The sequence below is a fragment of the Coccinella septempunctata genome, chromosome 2, assembly GCF_907165205.1.
Source record: "Coccinella septempunctata chromosome 2, icCocSept1.1, whole genome shotgun sequence".
Taxonomy (NCBI): Eukaryota; Metazoa; Arthropoda; class Insecta; order Coleoptera; family Coccinellidae; genus Coccinella; species Coccinella septempunctata.
The window spans coordinates 30,293,909-30,317,855 of NC_058190.1; the positions used below are offsets into that span (position 1 = coordinate 30,293,909).

At 36.6% G+C, this 23,947-nt stretch overlaps 3 protein-coding genes across 3 annotated transcripts; all 3 read left to right on the forward strand.

Moving 5' to 3' along the window:
• The first annotated feature begins 263 nt into the window (after positions 1 to 263).
• LOC123307132 (transmembrane protease serine 9-like) lies at positions 264 to 6,704 on the forward strand. Its single transcript, XM_044889350.1, has 2 exons — positions 264 to 1,277; positions 5,791 to 6,704. Exons 1-2 carry the CDS (start codon positions 434 to 436, stop codon positions 6,702 to 6,704), a joined length of 1,758 nt encoding a protein of 585 aa, XP_044745285.1. The 5' UTR covers positions 264 to 433.
• A 622-nt stretch (positions 6,705 to 7,326) lies between these two features.
• LOC123307733 (THAP domain-containing protein 1-like) lies at positions 7,327 to 11,843 on the forward strand. Its single transcript, XM_044890153.1, has 2 exons — positions 7,327 to 7,679; positions 11,744 to 11,843. The coding sequence occupies exons 1-2, from the start codon at positions 7,359 to 7,361 to the stop codon at positions 11,747 to 11,749; spliced, it is 327 nt and encodes a 108-aa protein (XP_044746088.1). The 5' UTR covers positions 7,327 to 7,358; the 3' UTR covers positions 11,750 to 11,843.
• Positions 11,844 to 14,693: 2,850 nt separating this feature from the next.
• LOC123307134 (anionic trypsin-2-like) lies at positions 14,694 to 20,266 on the forward strand (the record flags this gene model as incomplete). Its single annotated transcript, XM_044889351.1, has 3 exons — positions 14,694 to 15,655; positions 18,033 to 18,183; positions 20,212 to 20,266. Coding segments are annotated over exons 1-3 (1,128 nt in total), but the record flags the coding sequence as incomplete, so codon positions are not given.
• Positions 20,267 to 23,947: the final 3,681 nt, after the last annotated feature.

The window sequence follows — 23,947 nt, forward strand, 5'->3', positions numbered from 1 at the left end:
CTATCTATAGGGTGTCTAAGATATCTCTGGCAAATTTCACAGAGTGATTCTATAGGTAATCTGCAATAATGGTTGAAAATGCACCACTTCAATTGAATGGGATTTCAATTTAGTGCGGCTTAAGTAGGGTGTCTGATATTTTTTAATCATATAAATATAACACAACATCAACATTCTCTGTTGATGTTTTCTGCTGTCATTTCATATTTTTAACGCTCTGACATATATTTAAATCATGTAAAACTAGCCATGGAGAAGAATCGAAACTGGTCGGAGTTGATTCAAGAAGCAGTTCCCTGACCTCCATTCTGTAGAAGAACTTCTACCTTAACTACCACCAACTTATCTCTTGTCAGTCATAGATAACAGAAATAACTGAGTTGTCATTATAGTCTTGACGTTAAAAGGTTGTCATAATCTGACACGTGCGATAATGAAAAGCATTTGTTACATCATAACAATTTGTCATCACCTCATATTGCAAGTTTCGTGCACTAATGAGAAACCATCATATTCCAAGTATCCCTTTATTGTTTCTGTTCGTGCCGATGGGGTTGGCCATATTTGCACTGGCTCCCTCGTCGGACTCCAGTGGGTATTGACTTCAGCCCATTGTGTCTTGGATTACGAGAAGACATCTGATAAAGTGAACGTGATGGCCGGCGAGCCGAATTCTGCAGACGAACAAATGAGATTGGTGGAGAAAATCTACTGCCACAATAAATTTCGGAGTGATTCTCTTTTCAACGATGTCGCGTTGATACAATTAGATCAGCCTTTTCGCGAGAAGGAAACGGTGAAAACCAATTACGTGCCCAAGTACACGATAATCATTGACATGAAGACTCTTTGCAACACGGTTGAAGTGATAGGACTAGAAAGGAGCAACATCACCGATAGAATGAACGTTACACGTCCCGATTTGGTGGTCTACAATCACGAGGTATTGTCGAATAAAAATTGTGCTAGGAAGAGGAAGTTTCCAGTTCTGAAACATACTTTTTGCGGCTATGCCAAGAACATGACGGCATGTTTGAGGGATACGGGTGGCCCCGCAATTTGCGAGGGTTTAATTTATGGAATAATTTTCTACGGATGTCCCTGGGATCAATCTCCTAGCTATTTCACTAGAGTTGATAGATACTTGGTATTTATTGAGAGAATCATGGGTAAAGATGCTCCCTATCGTATAACAAAGCGCTCACTTGGAGGAACTATGAAAAAAGAATTCGATGTATTATGTTATTATGTTATGGCACTACCTATCCTCATTTATAGTTTGTAGACACGAAGAAGGTAGAGAGTAAAGAGTATTGGAAGACGAATTCTCTGCGAAAGAGCGTTCTTGCTTCCGTAGTTTTTCTCGAAAAAATATTTATAATGAATTGCTAACGTTTCATACCTATGTAACAAAGTGTAAAATACAGGTAAAGTGTGAAATATTATAGGAAGATCTTAAACCTTTCAGAAAATTTTATTTTGGCGTTCTTCTTCTTCATCTTTCAATAGGACCCAGTTTCTGTTCAATCTTCTACATTTGGTCGTCTTCTGGGATCTCCTGTGATATTGATTTCCAACACTCATACAGAGTGTCTGCGCCATGGAGCAGGTCGATTACTTCAATTCTATTAACTTTACAAGAAAGAGTTAAAATTAAAACTTTCCTCTATTTAAGTAGAGCATCTCCTAAAATTATTAAGAACTATACAAAGTGTTTCGTTTCTTCTGTACAGATAGTAACTTTGTTATTTCAAATGGAACACCCTATATATTTTTACATTTTTGAATTCCTTGTTGAATTTGAATATAAGTTTGATACTACAACTATGTCTGAATTCTCAACGGTTTTCGAGAAAATTGACTTTTTATTAATATTTTGTCAGTTTGAGGTACTTACATAAATGACACACTGGTGTGTGCACTTGTGACTTTTTGCAAGCATCAACATTTCAGCAAATTGGGGATATGGGATCAGTTTCGTGCCGGCGCCACCATGTCATTTGCTTCGTTTTATCCTTGTTCTACCAATAAGGAAGTCCAATGTTATCTATTCTCTCGTTTTATTTTGTTTTGTGTTGATATCGAATATCGATCAACGAGTTCAAAATATGAGCTGGCCCATTTTGTCAGCTGTTAAGGAATATTTGTGTTTTTATTTAGCGATCTAGATTTTCGCAAGAATCTGCAAATATTTTTCTACGGAAACTCCTTTATCAAAAAGGTCAGGTGTATGGCATCTTTGAAACAGCAATCGGATCACCTTTAGAACAGAGTGCCACTCAACCCTTTTCCGTTTGAGATTTTAGGGGTTGCTATGATCACGCTCACAGGGTTGATACAAATTGATTGGAACCAACAGAATAAAATAAAATGTCATCTAAGAACCAAGGTTTATCTCTTGTTCTATTTTTTCTGATTTTGGGGACAGGGCGGTACCTTTTCAAATTGACACACTGTATATAGGTACTTGGACATGTATATTTCACACTGAAAGACTTGAATTTCCAAACAGGATTTATCTGGGGGTTACATTGTAACATCTGCATTTGAGCATATGAGGTTGCCCACATTGATAGGGGTATTGATCTAAGGGGCAGAGTTCAATGTGATTGCAGAGTTTTCAGTTAATTTTTCCAGTTTACCATAATAAAATGCATCGGATATGAGTTTTTGAAAAAGTGTTTGCTGATGTCTGCTTAATTCCATCAATTGAAGGCCAATGTTTTCTCCTATTATCTTCCACTCGTCTCTCCCTGCTGTAAGAAATTGTTGCGGTGGCGCTGCATCGAATAACATTTCTTGTTTTGTATCAATTGTTTCAAAGACCATCCGCTGTTTTTTTGGTCTGGTTACCTTCGTCGGGACTGTCCGACTGTGTCGTTTTATAGATTTACTATGTGCACCATGAGCTGGGTCAGTGGACTCGGAATTCTGCGAAACCTGAAATTATGAATCTATTTTTCAGATGCCTTCGTCTGAAACTTTGGAAAAGGTGTACCTACCTCCGAAATTATTCATCTTTACATCAGAATATTAGGTGATGCTTTTACCATTTATTTAGGTTTCATATTTATCAAGATAAATCAAACATTAAATAAATGGCAAGAACGAAAATGGACTCATGTGAATCTAAATTGAGAAGTGAACTGCAGGGAATTTGCCGTCATCGATCCGAAAGAGTAGCAACTAGACCAGATAGACCAGTTTCTGGCTTATTTGCCGTCATCAGTACCGCGGAGCTTAAGTCGGTGATTACAACCAAAATGGATTACACAACTTATGATCAATGCCAGAGAAGTTTTAAGAAGACAGATGTGACTTCTGCCGAAGAAATGTCTACACTTCTTTCCAACAGTTCCTAAAAAAAGTTTCTCCACCAAGAGGATGTCCCAAATTCGATGCTGACTGAGAGTATCTCGTGAACTATAAGAATTAGAGAACAAATCTTCTAGGACCCTCGATCTGTTTTTCGAAATAATTAAAAAGCAGATCATAGATATTTTGATTCGTTCTCGAGTTATAGGTCGTTTCTGAAAAATTACTGTTTCAAATATTTCGTTTTATCTGGGTTTCTGTTCGAGATATCCGAAAAATTGTAAAACATTTTTTTCCGTAATTTTTATATGATATATCGGAGATTTGCTGCTTGCTGTTTTTTAAATGGAAAAGCCTATATTTTTCAATCTGAAATGGAGACGACAATTCAGAATTATCGTTCCCTCAATGCGTGCTAGTTATGAATCAGCGCAGGAATTTCCAGAGAGGCTGAAACATATACTCATACGCAGACTGTAGACCGGTTTCGGTATTATTGTCCTTCATCAGTACATTGCAGTGTAACACATCTCAATCGGTGGATGGTGTCTTTAAGCGAGAATGGGGGTTCATAATCATATAATATGACACTGTCAATAGTACCAATATTTATAAAAACATCGAAAATAAAGCAAAAGATTCCGTGATCGACTTATGTTTATTGTCTTTTTTGTTCCCTATACAGGTTTATAGGAAAAATAACGTCCAAATCGAGGTACGGTGGACCTAATTTTCACACTAAGACAGCTGCAAGAGAAGGCCCGTGAACAATCAAGGATCTATACAGCCTACATCGATTTAAGTAAGTCCTTGACTCGGTGAATCGGAGAGCGCTATGGAAATCATGCGACGCCTTGGAGCACCCGAAAAATTCTTAGCACTGTGTAAAAGCCTTCATACCAACAACACCGCTAGAATACAGCATAATGGCTTTACAACCGACCATTTCTTAACCAACTCTGGAATAAAACAAGGCGGCGTGTTAGCGCCTTTACTATTCAACATTTTCGCCATAGCTGTTTTGATAATTGCTGACAAGAGTATGCCTGTAAGAGGTGCTAGAATAAGATTCAGATTTGATGGAGGCCTATTTAACCTGAAGCGCCTCAGAGCAAAAACCCGTTCAAAGTTTATCACGAAACTTAATCAAATAATCGTCAATATGCAGACGACGGCGCACTTATCGCTAGCAGATCAGAGGATCTACAGATGATGTTGTACAAATACGAAGCTTTAGGCCTTAGACTCAATATCGACAGAACCAAAATCCTGGTAAGTCCGTCAGAAAGCCTTCAAACAGATATCAGCTTGGAGAATGAAACTCTAGAAGAGGTCGAGCAGAGCAAATACTTGGGAAGTTTCATAAGTACTAAGGCTAACCTAGACACGGAAATACACAACCGTATCAATTCGTCATCACGGGCATACTGGAAGCTAAAGGACAGAGTGTTTCAAAATTACGACCTCAATCTGAACAGTAAGACAGCTTACAAGACAGTTTACAAAGCAGTGTTCCTCCCAACGCTTCTTTACGGAAGCGAAAGCTTGAACAAACGCAACAAAGTCATCTAAGACAAATAATGCACATCAGATGATTCCACAAAGTTTCGAATGCAGAAGTCTTGCAACGCGCGAGTTGTACAACCATTGAGACTCAAGTAACGAGTGCCCGACTCAGATGGAGCGGCCACATTCTGAGGATGCAAGACACAAGACTACCCAAAATAGCTCTGTATGGCGAATTCACAGAGGGAGCCCGGAAACCAGGAGGCCAGTATAACGGCCGGTTTCATAATCAAACCTAAAGTCCCTTCAACTTTAAAGCTTCCTTTAACCCTACTAAAAATGACAGTAAAGGGAGCTTTAAGCTTAAAGTTACTTTAAATTTGATTATGAAACTGGACGTAAGCGGTTCAAGGATATACTACATCAAACCCTAAAATCTGTTAATGCCAATCATAACTGGGAACAACTAGGGTTAGTCGGATCGCAGTGAAGGTCTTTGGTACACAGTTATAATGGAGACTCAAAAAGGATACAGCGGCCGCCAGATCTGGTTGGTGACTATCCATGCACAGAGTATGGAAGGAACAGAAGGGCACACAGTCGCAATTAGCCCTAAGAAAGTATAAGCACCAGTTTTTTTTGTCTTTTTGTAGATTTTTTCCCGGTAACGGGATACAGCAATGAATGAATGAATGAGTATAAAGGAAAAATAACGTCTAATCCTATCGACCTTGTGTGTGTTCTATGGGTTCTTATAGTAGTATGCCAGCCCAAAATTATGTAGAAATTGAGATTCAGTTTCGAAAAAAAAATTCATAGAAAGTTTGAACTTGAAGAGACGAAAAAAGGGCAAAACGTATAGACACTTGAGGAAAAACATCTATAGAAGAATTTAGACCACTGACAAATATGACGTCAATGAAGAAGAATATTTTTGCCAGATTTCGATGTGTTTGTCATAATCTGAAATGTTGTTGTCGTTATTCATCCTTCTCAACCTACTGAAAACGATCAAATGCGACGAAGAAAGACCGAAAATTCTCCGAAAAATAATCGGCGGTCAAGACTGCTCAACGGAAAAGTATCCTTTCGTAGTCTCCATAAGAACGACCACGAGGATGAAGCATTTCTGTGGAGGCACTCTTATCAAACCAGATTGGGTTCTCACAGCAGCACACTGCATCACCACGACAAACCCTAAATACTACACAGTGGTAGCGGGAACGTCTGAAACCAACAAACAGGGGATTCAACGCAGACATGCGAAAAAAATCTACAAACATGGAAAGTTCAAGGAGAACAATTTTTTAAACGACATTGCCCTAATTGAACTGAAGGAAGGCTTCAATATGAATTCCACATTGGTAGGTCTCATCGGGCTACCACCGTTTGTGAACGATGGCGACGTTAAAGATTACTGCCGCGAAGGCACCGTTATCGGTTGGGGCCACAGAGAGGCTTGGGATCCGGAAAAGGCCCCTCTGAACTACGTTTTCAATCCAATCCTCCAATGCGTCAAGATTCCGGTGCTTTCAGACGATGAATGCGCGGAAATGAGGGGAAAAGTCCTGAAAAGTACGATATTTTGCGCGTATGCAAAAGGAGGTGATAAAGACTCATGTCAAGGAGATTCTGGAGGGCCACTGTTTTGCTGTAACACCCAGTATGGTATAGTTTCGTCCGGATATGGATGCGCTCAATTGAATAGCCCTGGGTACTATACCAGGGTTGATGGACAACTTGACTTTATCAGGCATGTGATAATGAATAAAAAACTACCAAAATTCGCATTAGTTGATGAAAGTGGTGGAAAAAATATTATCGTTTCTCTCTTCACCTTCTCCTTTGTTATTGCTTTGAATGTAATAAAATACGCGCTTTGAGTGACAGCAACTAGTTTTTTTAGATTGTTGTGCAAATTACACATTTTGTTGAAGGAAACTATAGTGTCAGACAGAAATCCCCTCGAAATACTGAAATATTCTCTCAATCTAAACAGAGATTTGTCCTATAATGAACCAGCTTCAACATCTATGATGGTGTCGATTGAAATTCATTCTGGGAGGATTCTGCATTTCCTGAAACTTTTTAGGGTTTTCACTCCCAATCTCTGAAACAAAATCAATTAAACAATGAAATAAACGATTTGCTCATGCGTAAATTCTTGCACTAATTTGTCGGGAGCAAATCATCTAGAGAAAATTGTTGCCTGAGAACTAAAAATAAAGAACTTTGAAATTATAATTTTATATAGTAACGTTTCGGAGTCTAGGTATATCAGACCAACACCTCCTAGAAGAGAAGGCCAGAGCGCTCTGTTGAGAAAAGCTGTGACGTCACCACTCGAAGTGCACTCTATTGAAAGCGTGTCTGGTGCGTCGGCGCGGTGCGTCGGCGCGTGCCTGCTTGTTTATGTTTGTTTTGCGAAGTCATTCAACCTGTTGCTAAACCAGCGTGATAGCGTGAATAATTCTTATTGTATTTTAGTGCTTTTGTGATATATTTGTTAGTACTTTTCAGTACTCAGTGAGAAAAAAATGCCCAATATGTGTTGTGTTCCGGGGTGTAGGGGAAATTATCGAAACGGGCCGAAAGTGCACGTTTTTAAGTTCCCAACGGATACGTGTTTACTTAAAAAGTGGATTTCCGCCATTCCTAGGCAAAATTTTGAACCATCCGTTTTCAGCAGAGTTTGTGAGAAACATTTTGGAGACGATAATTTCATCAAATCCACTTCAGCCAAGGATTCTAGAACTGGCCATACAGTAACAGTACCTCTGAAAATCCCTAGGTTAAGAAGAGATGCTGTTCCTACTCTGTTTCCAAACTGTCCTAAGTATTTATCGAAAGATATCAAGGTAAGGGTAAGTCGTGACGAAAAATTAGAACATTTTGAACAAGAGAATTTCGAAAAAGCTATAGCGGAAAGTAGAAAAGAATGGGAAATTAATAAGAAGTTGCATTCATATGAAGATTTTAAAACGTTCCTCAATGTTTTGAATAATTTCAAGCTGCCTAATTTATGGAATAAAATAGTTGATGAAGAAAAAGTTCTGTTATTTAGACTGAAATATTCACCAGGGCCTGTTATTACATATTCTGTTTTAGTTGATTCAAATTTGAAAGTACAAACGTTTTTATTAGGGGAGGAGATTAAAGTTTTTCTATATAATGATGAATCTAAAGTAACTCCCTTTAAATCAAATGATATTAATGAATTAGATATTTTACTAAGCCGAATAGATCAAGATATATCATCCGAGAGTACAGAGAACTCGACAGAGAATCAGAAAGATGGTATTCTGAAGCATACGTCGAATTTAATTGAATCTTTTATATCTCATAGATCATCAGTGGATTCGGAAGATGATTCGTATTTGAAGTCTTTGAATTTTATTTCGGAACAACTGAAATTGCATACAATTTCCAAGGAACGGTATAGGTATTCGAAAAGTACAATGATTTTAGCTTCTGTACTGGTCACTATAAGTCCACATGCTTATAAATTTTTGAGAAATTTTGGAGTTCTCATATTACCCCATGTTAATACTATAAAATCTGTTTGCAGTACACTGTCAACTGATCCAACACCTGAAGAAAAAAAAGTTACCCTAACTTACGCGAAAAAAGTGTTTAAATTATTGGAGGACCATGAACGTTTCGTTCTTTTATTGATGGATGAAATTCACATCAAACCGTATTTGGATTATAAAGCCGGAAATATAGTTGGAACTGCATTCAATAATATTAATTTAGCTAATTCTGCCTTCGTGTTCATGATAACTAGCATAACATCGAGCTTCAAAGAAGTTGTTCATATTTGTCCAACATCTAAAGTAGATCACATTATGATTTTCGAATTGATAAGGTCTATTATAATTAAACTAGAAGAAATCGGTTATAGAGTTTTTTGTGTTATCAGTGATAATAATGCAGTCAACAGTAGAGCTATGAGTAACTTCGCGGATAACAAACAGCTCTCTATAGTATATTGCCATCCTTCTGATAAAACAAGACCTCTTTTTTATCTTTTTGATTCGGTACACTTGCTAAAATGCATTAGGAATAATTGGTTGAATTCTAAACCGGAAATGAAATTGTTTTACCCGGATTTCAAAACAGGCGTTGAAAAAATTGCTTCGTTCGAATGTTTGAGGAAGCTCCACCAGTTAGAGAATAATAAATTATTGAAATTTGGCTACTCTTTAAACCTAAAATCACTTTTTCCCTCGAATATAGAAAGACAAAATGTTTCATTGGCTTTAAAAATTTTCAATTCTTTCGTTGTAGAAGCCTTGTTATCAATTGGGTCTAAAATTGATCACGCAAAAGATACCGCCGATTTCCTTGACATTTTCATTAAGTGGTGGAAGATTGTCAACGTTAAAACTCCTTTCAAAGGAAAACGTTTGAATCAAAGATTATAGAGTAGAAAGATAGGAAACGCCCTCATATCGCTAGTACTAAAAACCGACTACATTTTGGCCAGTGAAAACACATTTGACAATGAGATGGCGCTGAAAACGTATTATCAATACAGAAAAACTGTTAAATATAACAGTTTTCTGTTTTATAATTGAAGGGCGCGAAATTCGAATTCTATTCCTTGTACTGAATTTCAATATTGACCTTGTTGAGACCAGAAAACAAACATCCTGAGCGACATAACAAAAGGAAGGTTTTGTTTTGTGACCAGGATGTTAGTTTTCATCTGAACATTGCTTGGAATCGATTGGTATCAATGAAATACGTTGTTGGATGTGATAAATTTTTATTTGCAATCTATAAAAAATTTACAAAAATTTGAAATTATGGACAACGAATAGATCTTTGACTAGGATACAAGAGTACCCACATGATTATCTGCTATAGGTACGTCAAAGGTATTTTTTCTGTGAAAACGTTTTGGATTAATAAACAGAGTTGAATTTGTACAATTCATATCAGAAATTGATATGAATCAATATTCAATTTACCGTCATAGGATACACATTTCCGTTACTTACATATTATTTACAAAATTTTCAGAACAACAATTGAAAAAAACCTTACAGGTATACAAGACCTGTATTCAAGCCCGTCAGTATAATTTCTTCATGTTTCTTTATGATTTCTTCATGGTATGGTCTTTTTATGACACAATATACAAATTGATTGACGAATGAACAAAACACTCACAGGAGGTTTCATAAAACTTTGACTTTCCAAACAATAATTTGACAGTCACCCGATTCCCAAATCAAAATCCATAAAACTTTTGCATTTCTGAATATATTGAAGGCAATTGAGAATCTTTGAATGGGCGTATAAAAGTCATAGTTTCCCCTAAATGAGCCCTTAAGTAACAGTAAAATGTTCATTGCATGTGGTGTAGTCTGTAGTGTTTGCAGGCCTTTACGCTCCGAAAATTTTATCCACTTCGTAGCACTGAAAATGAAAATCAATGAATGACCGAGTCACATGTTGCTAGTTTTAATACTCACATTCCCATTTTCTTTAGTAAAATTCGTTTTATTTGATCCACAGTTCTTCATCATAAAATAATTTTCGAACGATATTCTGAGGTTTTCGCCAAGAAATTAGACAAAAATATCAATAATCAGCAACTAGAACGGGCTTGAAAAACAAAAGGCGATACGAGGTTGTCTATGGATACGAGAATCAAATCCTGTTTGATCAAAATGGCCATATGACTCTGACATCTCGCAAAATTTCATATGTCCCTCGAATTAAAATTTTAACCAGTCTTAGGGCCCTAAAAACACATTTGAAACACAGATGGCGCTCACATCACTTCAGTCGCTTCGTTTCCTATCTTTCTACTCTATAATCTTTGGTTTGAATGACATCTATCAAGAGCCAGTTTTCGGTAATAATTTTCAGGCGGATCCTAAATTTATATTTTTAAATGAAATGATAAATTGGTTGGACCTTTGGAAAAACGGTAATTTTCGAACAAAATTAACAGCACAGACACATACTGCTCTTAGCCATACATTATATGGAATGACGGAAATATTGAAATACTGCTTTACTGAACTGAAAATGAAATACGTTCTATTGGGAAAATTTCAAACTGATGAATTGGAAAACAGATTCGGTAAATATCGCCAACTCGCCGGAGGACAATACCATATTTCCATACGACAATTATATGAGGTAGAAAAAAGGCTTAGGGTTCAATCACTTCTCACTTTAAAGTCACAGGCATTCGGAAATATTGATATAAAAACATTTCATGATGATATTGATTTCCTTGACGAGAACCAAGATTTCACTGAATTCAACCCAAATGTCATTGTCGAAAACAGCGATATAGATAATGTTAGGGATGACATGCCTGTGATAACTTATCTAGCCGGGTATTGCTGTTATATTGTTCTCAGAAAACTTCAATGTGACAGATGTAAGGGAATATTGATTATCGATGATGAACTTATTGTTGAAGATAATTATCATCTCATAACAAATTTAAGCAGAGGACGATTGCTTTATCCCCAAGATATCGTGGTGCAAATAGTTTTATATTCATATATAATTTTCAATAAAATAATTCATGAATATGAGGAAACATTCCTTAAAATTCATAATAAGCGAGCATGTGTCATTCAATTCATTTCGAAATATATAAGTCAATATGAAATTTTACCTGAAAACCAATATTGTGAAACTCATTCCGCTGAAATAATTGTCAATATAATTATAAAATGCACTACAAATACGCTTTTGAAAAATTACTGCGGAAAGACTAATGACCGTCATGTTAAAATTTCCAATAAGAGAAAATTGAAAACCTTAGAAAATAAATGATCCGTCAGATAATTTAAATTCTCATTCAAGAATGGGATGCAATGAAAGGCCCAGATGATGACTGGCATCCTCATAAAACCGAAAACCATAATAAAGTCACGTTTTCATTCAGTTATAATGTGAAACAATCGAGAAATCTGCACCGATCACACAAGCTCCGTTGAGTGAGATGCACTCCTGATGCTTACGTCACGCGGAAGCCCTGAGGCCTTCTCTTCTAGGAGGTGTTGATCAGACTCCTTCATCAGATTTTCGAAAATTGATTTTCGTCTGATGAAGGAGTCTGATATAGACTCCGAAACGTTACAATATTAAATTATAATTTCAAAGTTCTTTATTTTCAGGCAACAATTTTTTCTAGTTGATTTGCTCCTGACAAATTAGTGCAAGAATCTATTTCATTTTTTAATTGATTTTGTTTCAGAGATTGGGAGTGAAAAACCTAAAAAGTTTCAGGTAATCTATGATAGTGGTTCCGCATGACGAAAACTCCCAAACGGACATTCGACCAAATCTGTCAAGTTTGTTCCCACTCGACCCTAGCTCATCGATGAAATTTTCTTATCATACTTGGAAGGACATTCCTGGTCGTCAAATGAATTGAAAACTGTGGAAAAAACTTTTTTGATTACTCAGCCCTGCTCTACATAATCAATTTTTTCTCTACCCATGACAGGGTGAACAAAAATTTAATTTGCTTTCGGGGGCTCAGATAAAGAAGGTCATTTTTTTTCTTCCTAAATGTCAAACCCTAAGTTTCTCAGTTATGGTGAGTCCAAGAGAGTTGAACCCCTTTTCACTTTGAAACCACTTAAGTTGTATCTGTAAATGGTAGGAACTCATATTTTTCGTGAAGATATCATGCCCAAATAGGTAACAATAGATAATAGTATAGTGATGGTGAGATGGTCATTTTGAGTTGAACAGGGGGCGAGAGAGACTTGACCATAAGTTTGTTTATCAGGAAAAACATTGAAAGAAAACAATTTCCAATGACAAACGATTGTCTATGTCAAGGTTTTCATCATCAGATGTATCAGCATATGAAATACATATTTTTTATTTCAGAGTCAATCTCACTTATTTTCGAGATGTTTTTTACTTTTCCGAACTTTTGTATATTTTTGTATTTTTGTTTCTATTATTCCATTTTCTTTATTTGAAGCAAGGTATTTTCTAAGCTCAGCGCGGGAAACTTGGACCACTGTTTATGTCTCCCGACCCATAGCATATGGGTCAAGTCTCCCGCACTCCCTTTTAGTTTATACAACAGATGTTTTCTTGAAACTTTTACAACTAACATTAAAAAGGCTCATCGTTTGTAAAACAATATCAATCACTGAAAGCAATAAAACGTAATAACACCACGCACCTATCGAACTTTTCAGACAGTATACAAACAAAAATTATTCAATTTCTTACTTCCTAAAAACAAAAGAATCACGTTCAACCCTCTTATCTCGAACTGTTCTGATGGCGGCCAAAATAGAGCCGCCACTAGTTGTGGCTCGCTACGAGTATGTCGCAAGCTATCTACGATACCGGTAGCGCGAAATTTGAATTGAAATATTTGAGGTGGTTCAAGTCTCCTACCTTAGCAAGTCTCCTGGACTTCCCCTGCATATTCCATAACCCATACCGTGTCACACACCGTGAAAATAATCTAATGAAAAGTAATCTCAAAATCTACAACAACGCCAAAAATTCATTAAAAGGCTGAGGAACAATAAAAGTCCTTTTTCCTCTATATATATCCGATCTGCCTGCACTGATCCAATCTATGCTCTTTTCATTTGCTGACGACACTGAAATTTTTGGCCTTTCCCTTCTACAACGTAGCGTTCTCCAGAATGATCTTCAAGTCCTCTCCAAATGGTGCCAAGACTGAATATTACCACTGAACGACGAAAAATGCTATATGCTTCACATCGATAAAAATAACCCGAGATTGTCCTATTGGATCGACGGTTGTGAACTGAAGCCAGTAACCCGTCATTTGGATTTGGGTATTATCATTGATTCTGACCTGTCTTGGTCCTACAATTATTTATTCCATCAATTACTAGAAAATCGAAACAGATTGTATACTTGTTTTAAAATCTTTTGAGACCTCTGACATCTCGACGTGGAGGTTGTTATATAGAACTTATATACGACCCATAATGGAGTACTTATGCTTGACAGGTCTAGTGGCCTTCAATAAAATTTGATGAAAATCTCCTGGAATTTGTTCAACGCTGGACTATACGCCTATCATACCCATACCAACGCCCAACCTATGAAAATCGCCTTCTCATTTTTGGCTTGCCCACCTATAAGGGGTGCTTTCATTTTTACATTTACTCTGAACGGCCATTTTGGAGAGGAAGGTACCAACACCAAGCTTTCAAATTTTCGCTGCGTCAGATGTTTCTCCCAAATAGGCTGTTCAACAAGTGGAATCAACTGCCATCAGTGGTTGTAGGGGCCCCTTCTGCGAACACCTTCAAGAATAGCTTGGATGTATGGAACTCTATTCCAAGATGATGTCTATTTCAAGCAAGCTGCCTTTGAGTGATTATTTCTTTCAATTTTAAAATTTTTTTATGAGTTTATTGGCTATCCTCAACCCTTGTTATCAATTAAATGAATAAATAAATGAATAGTAGAAGTATCGATGGTAAGAAATGAAGAATTGACACAAATAAACCAAAATAAAATAAAGAAAGGGTATTCCATTTTCATATTTATAATCTAATGATTTTATGATTAGAAGCAGGAAATGTTTTGACGAGCTTCATAACCTCACATTTTCGTCTTATACAGAGTGAAATGTGTCGTATTTTCATTGCTGGCCGACAGCTTTTATAAAAGTGAATGGACAGGGGAAAATCATATCGAGTTTTGAGGCAAACTCAAATCTCTCCTTTCAAAATTACTCATCTTGGTATGAAGTTTATACTAACGTTGTAAATGTCTGGATTTGCAAAGTTAATGATTTAACAGTAAAGAAAAAGAAGATTACATATAAATTTCCTCTGGTCTCAGATGTTTTTTATTTGTGAAATGTCATTATAGTTTGTTATTTCAACATAGATTTCAAATCCGAATATTCCTGCTTGAATGATTCATCTAGTGTTTTTCCTAACATTTTTATACATAACAATAAGTTTCGCTAAAAATGATGTACACAGAGTTGTCGGAGGATTTCCCTGTAGCACAAAAAATTATAAATTTGTGGTATCTCTGCAAAGACGTCTTATGCCGTACCATTTTTGTGGTGGCTCTTTAATAAGACTCGATTTTGTTTTGACGGCTGCCCATTGCATAATGTCATTTTTGAATAATCCAAAGATGGTGGGTGTAGCAGCTGGAGTAAATACGAATAACAAATTCGGTTCGCAGCGGAGAAGGGCCAGTAAAATAATCGCCCATTCCGAATTCGACTATACAACGATGCATAATGATATTGCCCTTATTCTGTTGGATTCGCCCTTTAAAAGATCAATTAACGTTGACGTGGTCAACGTTAGCCCGAAAGTAGCGATTGGAGAAATTATTGACAGCTGCAAAACTGGCACAATCATGGGTTTCGGTATCTCAGCGGTTGTCTACCCGAATGAAAAAGCATCAGAAGAAACCTACGTGTACGAAGGAAATTTAAGCTGTCTGCATATTTCGCCGATATCGAATAAAAAGTGTGAGTCGCTCATTCCTATTTCCCCGATTCCTGGTACCTTTTGCGCTGCTTATTTACCAGGAGGTCAAGATGCATGTAAAGGAGACAGCGGAGGTCCTTTTGTATGCCATGACTGCCAAATAGGTGTTATCAGTGCTGGTTTTGGTTGTGCGCTACCCGACATTCCGGGCTTCTACATTCGAATCGATAGGTATTTGGACTTCATCAACGAAACGATGGAAAACAATCAGATTTACCGAAGAGGCCTCGTATCGTCATGTGATTCTGCCGATATTAGCATTAATTTGATGTTTCATTTGCTACTAATCAAGTGTTGCATGCTGCTATGGCATTATTGGAAGGAACGTTTTTGAATTAACCATCAAACTGAACACATGATTTGGTTCGAATTTTTGATTTTAAATCATAAGATAAGTACGATTCGATGAGAATAGACTACTGTTACCACTGGGTACTTAGTTTATCATTTCGATTAATGCGGAATGTTTTTTTAATTGGTTGCTGAAAACGATTTATTATTGAAATTTATTTTATTTATGTCGAATTTCATCTAGTAAAAAATCGAACACAATATAGTGTAAATAAGAGTTTATTATTCAAAAGCGGAGCCATTTCTACCAAAATTGTTGTCTTCAAGCGCATGCGGCCACTAGGATCAACGCGACCAGACTTTAGATCTTTAGAAAGTCTACCTTTACAGGTAGAAAGGTAAATGGCCTGCCAGGTAGCCATCGTAACGATGTAGACGATGCAGCCAGCCATGAAAATGTTGATTACGAGAAGCCTCGGAAATAAGTCGCTGCCTGTGGATCTTTGACCGGCGCGGTGGCAGGCTGCTGAGAAAACGGGCTCCTGCTGCGAAAGAAGCTACAGCTCCAAATCACCAACAGCAACCAACGAGTCCAATTCAATTGTCGACTCGAACTTCTTAAGGTGCTGCACAGGATATTCAGCTCACCCAGGCGGTGTTAAGAACACAAGCAACTATAGGAGAATTCCTCATGAGGAATTCTTCAATTCCTACCCAAATCTCAATGTCACTGAACAACAAGTGGCAGACCAGTAACGCGTAATTTTCATCATTGCTGTATCCCATTACCAAGAATAAATGAACAAAAAGACCAAAAAAAAAAAACTATCGGTGCCAACAGACTTATAATTCTTTGGGGCAAATTGCGACTGTGTGCCCTCCTCTTACTGAAGAGACCCAAGCGTGACCTACGGATCCTTCCACACTCCGGGCATGGATAGTCACCAACCAGATCTGGCCACCGCTCTATTCTTCTCGAGTCTCCATTATAACTGTGCACCAAAGACCACCACTACTGCATGTGATCTGTCTCTAGTTGTTTCCAGTTATGATTGTCATTAACTGATTTTAGGGATTGATGCAGTATATCCTTAAACCGCTTATACTGTCCTCCTGGTTTCCGAGCTCCCTCAGTGAATCCGCCATACAGAGATATTTTGGGTAGTCTAGTGTCTTGCATCCTCAGAATGTGGCCACTCCATCTAAGTCGGGCACTCGATACTGAGTCTCAATTGTTGTACAACTCACGCGTTGCAAGACTTCTGCATTCGAAATTTTGTGGAACCATCTGATGTGCATTATTGTTCTTAGATGACGTTGTTGCGTTTGTTTAAATGTCTCCTGTAGGGTGTCCAGCTTTCGCTTACGTAAAGAAGCGTCAGGAAAACCACTGCTTTGTAAACAGTTGTCTTGGTCTGCAGATTGAGTTCGTGATTTTGAAACACGCTGTCTTTTAGCTTCCAGAATGCCCGTGATGCCGAATTGATACGGTTGTCTATTTCCGTGACTAGGTTAGCCCTAGTATTTGTGAAGATTCCCAAGTATTTGAACTGCTCGACTTGTTCTCATAGATTAAATAGATGGAACATAAGCTATTTTCGACACTGTTCATTCTTCCAATAATTCCCATTCCAGGCAACCACCAATGAAATCAATTTTCGCTTGTATTCTCCTCCTGATCGCTTATGAATTTCTAAGCCTAGTTGCACATACACCGATTTTGGACGGCCCGGATTAAAATCGGCCAATATTTTATCGGTAGCAGTTGCGAGCACACTCACCGGATTTTTACCGGCCAAACGATCAGCCAAACGAATTCGACTGATATGGTCGGAAAACAACATTGAACTCAAGAAAGAACTCTTTCTTGAGTTCAATGGTAAACAATCGGTGCTAGAACAAACGTGTACTTAGTCATGTACGCCACTACATCCCGGTATTGCCGGTATTGGACGGTTGCTCACCGGCATTTTACCGGCACCGTTCACTGGTCAGCGTGTGTGCCAGGTCCCGTTCACACACTTGGTTCACTATTGGAATTTGGACGAACGATATAAAATTGGCCGTCCAAAATCGGTGTGTGTGCAACTAGGCTAAGACGGCGTGTGTATTTGTAATTGTCAAAATATTATTTCAATCATTTACGTCGTAATATTTTGGAAAATATACAGCGATGTGCCGTAAAAAAGTGTGTTTGAAATAGAAGTGCAATTTATACACGGAAGAGGACAGCGATTCACTTATTCCAGTAAGTTTTTGAAATTTCATTCTTGTTTGAGTTCACCACTTTATGAAATCAGGGGAGGGAGTTAGGGGACGCCAGGGTCAAATTCTGTTTGAACACGATCTAATGATTTGTACCTTCATTGAAATGTTGAGTTTGTACATTAAAATAATTGATTTTAATTTTAGTTTTCGCAGAAATGAAACCAAACAACAGCAGTGGAGAGTTGCAATGGATGTTGAACACAATTTACATTTCTCTTGTAATTTGCTCTCCAGACTTCAGTATAATGAAAGAAATCGACTTTTATCGTAAATTGGGAAAAAGTAGCCATCCCGAGTGAGGTAAGATATAGCTTACCACTTCTTTAACTCGCTTTCTTGTCTGAATATCAGTTCGTTTGAAATTTTACAAGTGATTTCTGACAACTTCTATTTGTGTGGTGAACTTGAAATTTGGTAGCTTCTCATATTTCGAAGTAAAATTTCAGTTGAAAACTTGTGGAGGACAGAAATTGGAAAACAGCAGTCAAAGAACCGATTCAAGATGACGAGTGAGTCGTCAGTACCTCAAGAAAGAAGTTGCTATCCTACACCCGTTCTCAATTCATTGGAAGGAAAAATTCAAGATAGCTTGGAAGGCCGAGGCAAATACCTAATGAAAAATTTCTTCGAAGTAGCTGCATGCATAAAAAACATAAATATGGCAATGACCTCAAATAATTTGCTCTAAAGTTAGATTATTATTCAGTTAAAGCTTACAGTTTTATAAGAAGAACTCTTAATTATAATGCACTTCAACACCAAAAAGCACTTTTGAAGTGGCATAAAAATTTGAAGGGGAAGCAGGTTGTGGATGTAATTGAGTTGCTAAAAATGAAAGTTCAAAACACTGCTTATTATTTAATATGCAATATAACTTAATTCAATTTAAAACTGCCCATAAAAGAAAAAAAGAATGATGCTTCATTTAGAATTGAGGGATTCTATCATGGATATTTGTATATAATAAGAAATCATTTCTGATTTTACAATTATTAGTACATTTCTACAGTGTAACATTACTTTTTCATTCCTCAAAATCTGTTCAAAAGACTTGAGGATCTCTTCAATGAACAAACTCTTTCAGATTCTCATTATACAAATTCCATAAAATTCAGCTGCTTCCACTTCTATTGTTCTGAGAATTAACCATTTTAAAGGGAATTTATTTGATGAAAGTAATTTTTGGTTTTCAGTATATACCTAGTGAATACAATTTCAAATAATCTGTATATATAGGATAGGGTCATATTGGCCATTAGTGTACAGTAACATTTTATTCAAAATAAATTCTTTTTTACATTAGGTGTTTTGGTATTTTTAGTTCTACATTCCTCTGATTAGTTGTCATAAGTAAAATACTCGAAATCTTTGCATTGAAACATATTCCCATTAGATATAAAATTATTGCCGACTACCTGAAATATTCACAGTGTGGCTAATTCTGAATCCGCCCCTGTCCAGTTCCCCCACCCAAGGAAACCAAATTCATATTTATGGCAGTATTTTGTGAACGCGTTGTTGTCGAGATGCTCTATCTCCTGTTTTATTAATCTAAGCTTGTTCTAGAGTTTCATCCTCTAGGCTGATATCTGTTTGAAGACCTTTCTGGCGGACTTTGGTTTTGTCGATATTCAGTCTAAGACCTAAAGCTTCGTATATATTGTCATAGGTGTCCAACATCATCTGTAGATCCTCTGAGCTGTAAGCGATAAGTTAAACAGGCCTCTATCAAATCTGAGTCTTATTCCAACACCTCTTACAGGTATACTCATGTCAGCAATTATCGAGCAGCTATGACGAAAATATTGAACAGTAAAGGCGCTAACACGCAGTCTTGTTTTATTCCAGAGTTGGTTAAGAAATGGTCGGTTGTAGAGCCATTAAGCGGTGAACACATATGAGCGGCCGCGGCCACGATCACGATCACGATCGAGAAGCGTCCCATGCAAATGTATTATTCCGCACGTAATATCACGATCTGTTCAGCGATAGAGCGGGGTTCAGTCGCGATGTCTCACGATCGTGATCGCGGCCGCGGCCGCTCATATGTGTTCACCGCTTTATGCTGTATTCTAGCGATATTATTGGTAGGGAGGCTTTTAAACACTGCTAAGAATTTTTCGGGTACTCCAAGGCGTCCCATGATTTTCCACAGCGCTTTCCGATTCACCGAGTCGAAGGTCTTACTTAAATCGATATAGGCTGTATAGATCCTTGATTGTTGTTCAGGACGCAATTAAACGAGAACTTCTGCGTCAGCTAGCAATAGAGAATAACAAGACCCCGTATGGAAATTACCCGCCTGGGCATTCAGTTTCTACAGGTCACTCACATCTGATGAAGAAAGTGGAAAGTTACCACCAAAGGAAACTATTGAAAAATTCTGGACCGAACAATTATCAACGAAACCTCAGTTTAATGGAGATGCCAAATGGATTGGAAATTCTAAAATAAGAACCAGTGCAGCACGACATGATTACAATTGAAGAAACAACATTAGCTCTCAGAGGACTACACAACTGAAAAACGCCTGGACCTGATAGTTTACAGAGCTTCTGGATCAAAAAACTTTGGGTCATGCATGACAAATTAACCTCCGCAATAAAGGATGAATTGACAATCCTGAAAGTATGCCAGTACACAACATACCTGTTCCCTAAAGACCAAAGGAATAAATAAGACCCAACCATGTACCCGAATGATGTGATATCTTAAATCATTTAGATTTAAGTGTATATTTCGTGTACATTTATTGTCGTTTGTGATAATCAAACTGTTGACTTCTCTCATACATTATTATTTGTCAAAAGAGACTTATGAAGATTATTATTATTATTAAGTACTGATCAATCACATGCCTTCCAACGATATATAAAAAAATCACATATTGATGTCAAACCGAATTCATAATAATCATATTCAAAGGAATAAAGCAACAGAAAGGCTGCACCAGAGGCAACCAAGGATGCAAAGGGCAACTAATAATAGATTTAGTTATCTGCAATCAAGCGTTCTCTATCTAGTGATATTTCAGTTTTTTATTTTGGTGGAACTTCATTCTAGTCCAAAAAAGCCTTTTCATTGGTTGGCCGGTTGCCGATGATCGTTGTCATTTCATTAACCTAACTTTATTGTCTTGTCAGTCCGTGTCAAGTAAACTATTATATTATTATCAAAGAGTGACAACTTTTTGTTGCTGAATTAGCATTATGTTTGATATTGAAATCGAATGTCAAACAAAAGGTACTTGACGTTAGTAGAAAAACCATAGCAGTTCTGCAGCCAGTTTATGAGTTCAACAAATTATTTTAGGTTAGAATCCCGCCCTTAAATACCTAAGTGGTCATTACAGGAGCGCTTAAATTTAAGGCTAGCTTTAGCCATTTAAATGTCACTTAACAGTTGGTGCAACGTTATTCAAGTTAGGCCCGTTTGCACAAATCCCCCTTAAAATAAGTACTTTACTAAGCGTAGTTAAAAGTTAATGGACGCTTAATTTTATTGCCAGTTGCACGACTGCGGCTTAACAGAATCTTAAGTAAGGGGCCCTTAAGTTTTGATATCTAGTGATATTTCAGTTTTTTATTTTGGTGCAACTTCATTCTAGTCCAAAAAAGCCTTTTCATTGGTTGGCCGGTTGCCGATGATCGTTGTCATTTCATTAACCTAACTTTATTGTCCTGTCAGTCAGTGTCAAGTAAACTATTATATTATTATCAAAGAGTGACAACTTTTTGTTGCTGAATTAGCATTATGTTTGATATTGAAATCGAATGTCAAACAAAAGGTACTTGACGTTAGTAGAAAAACCACAGCAGTTCTGCAGCCAGTTTATGAGTTCAACAAATTATTTTAGGTTTGAATCCCGCCCTTAAATACCTAAGTGGTCATTACAGAAGCGCTTAAATTTAAGGCTAGCTTTAGCCATTTAAATGTCACTTTACAGTTGGTGCAACGTAATTTAAGGGTTCATTTTAAGGGACACTTAACACTAAGTGCATTTGGTGCAAACGGGCCTAAGTCAAATGAATAAACTCAAAATATCACTCTTTAACATGAACTTCGATATTTTGAGTTTATGTTCAAAATATAATTAAATAAATAGGTTTGAATCACATGCCGTTGAAACACAAAAATAAAAATGGATTTTTCTGATTTTTGAATCTAAAATTTATTGATCAGATTAGGTTGTGATACATCAATGTATAAAAAAATAAATAATTTGACTTTAATATACAGGTTTCATTTGAAAAATACCAATATTGTGCCCAATATTAAGAACAGTGCAGTAAAAAACTTTTTGAATATGCCACTGACTTTTATAAAAAAATATCTATCATAAGAGGTTTTAATTTTTTCTATCTCATACAGCGCCTGAGAAATACTTAATATCTCCAAAAGTGAACATTTTCGTTTTCGCCCTGTATTTCAGGAACAAAAGAAGTTGGATAATTTCTATTTGTGGCTTTAGAAGTTTTACAAAAAAAAGATCAGGGTCGCGAAACCACATGTCTATAACTTTAATAATAGCTCGGATACCAAATAGAAAAAAATTATTTTTATTTCGTTTCACGAATATAAGAGAAACGCAACAATATTGGTTATATGAGGTCCCATTTAAATTTTGAAAGTTGGGTTATTTCAGGTAAAGCTGGAGGTAAAGTAAATATGGTATCAGATGCGTTATTACATCATTTTACTCCCTGCAAAATTCATAAATATTGTTCGTTTCGAAACAAGATATTAACTTGGTGCAATTATTTATCCCAACCCAATAGCCCTTTATTTCAAGCCAGCATGTATCTACTTAAAGAATGAATTTCTTCAATCATATCTTAGAGTACCTGAAATTCTGTCTCCTGAATATCATGAATATTGAAGTATATTTGCAATATTGCCATCCATTTATGGAAGTATGAATAAGACATGTTATGAAATCTGTAGACTCCACGATGCGGCGTGAATTTCTTGACACAGAAAGTTGAACTTATATGGCAAACTTTGGCGACCAGTTTACAGTTCCGAGGAATTTCTTTTTAGGTCGGTAAACATCGCAGATTTCCTAGAAAATATGAACGTCTTGATTTGTTACATAAAAGTTTTTGTTCGCAGATGTCGTATAGCTGAATTTCAGTCCATTCTCCTGTTCAATGCGTATGGTTTTTATTTGGGATACTTGATGAGAAAGACCAAAAATTTATGATTATATTGTAAAATAAAATTTGGCCGAGTATTTGGAATATTTCATTTTCTTCATATCAAAATAATTTCCAGCGTTTCCGTGCACTCCGCTTCTTTTTAAAGGCTGAAACAGAACTAACAAAGATAGTTAGGTACAGTTCTGACTCAAGAATACAAACGAATATCTATACCTATACTAAGCACAGTAATTTCTGGTGAATATTTACTATTTTCTATTTTACATTTCCCAGTACGGACACTAATACAGATAAACAAGAACTATCATATTTATATTGAGCAGAATAACTTCTGGTGAATACCTACATTGTTTTTTGTTTTATTATAATACTTAGCATAATTTTATATTAAATTATAATAATGGGCCAATAAAGTGAACTGAAGAAAGGTGTAAAATCTAAAGGTTTTACAAGTGACCAAAACTCCTACTTCAATTTTTTCCACTACATTTCACATTGTTTCTAACAATGAAGTACCAACGCATTAAAACGAAATGCGCATTTATGAAATAACCTATTTCTGTATTTTCCAAGTCATTTGTCCATTTTCATGAATTCCGATATACGGGGTGTTTCATAGACATATTTTAATTCAATCGATCTTTACTCGGTACTGAACTTAAGGCTGCTATAACATAGTCGATGAGGATATCCACTCAACAGATTCTCCTAAAAATTGAATATAATATTCCGACGCTATGATTTGTGGAAAATATGGACCAAATGAATAAGGCACCCTGTATTTTATATAGAATAAGCATCGTAGAACCTACAACTATAGGATATTTGCAATTGTTTGTGTTTCATCTATCCGCAGTTGAGCTATGTACAGTGCATCCCATTTTGGGTGAGACAGCCAGG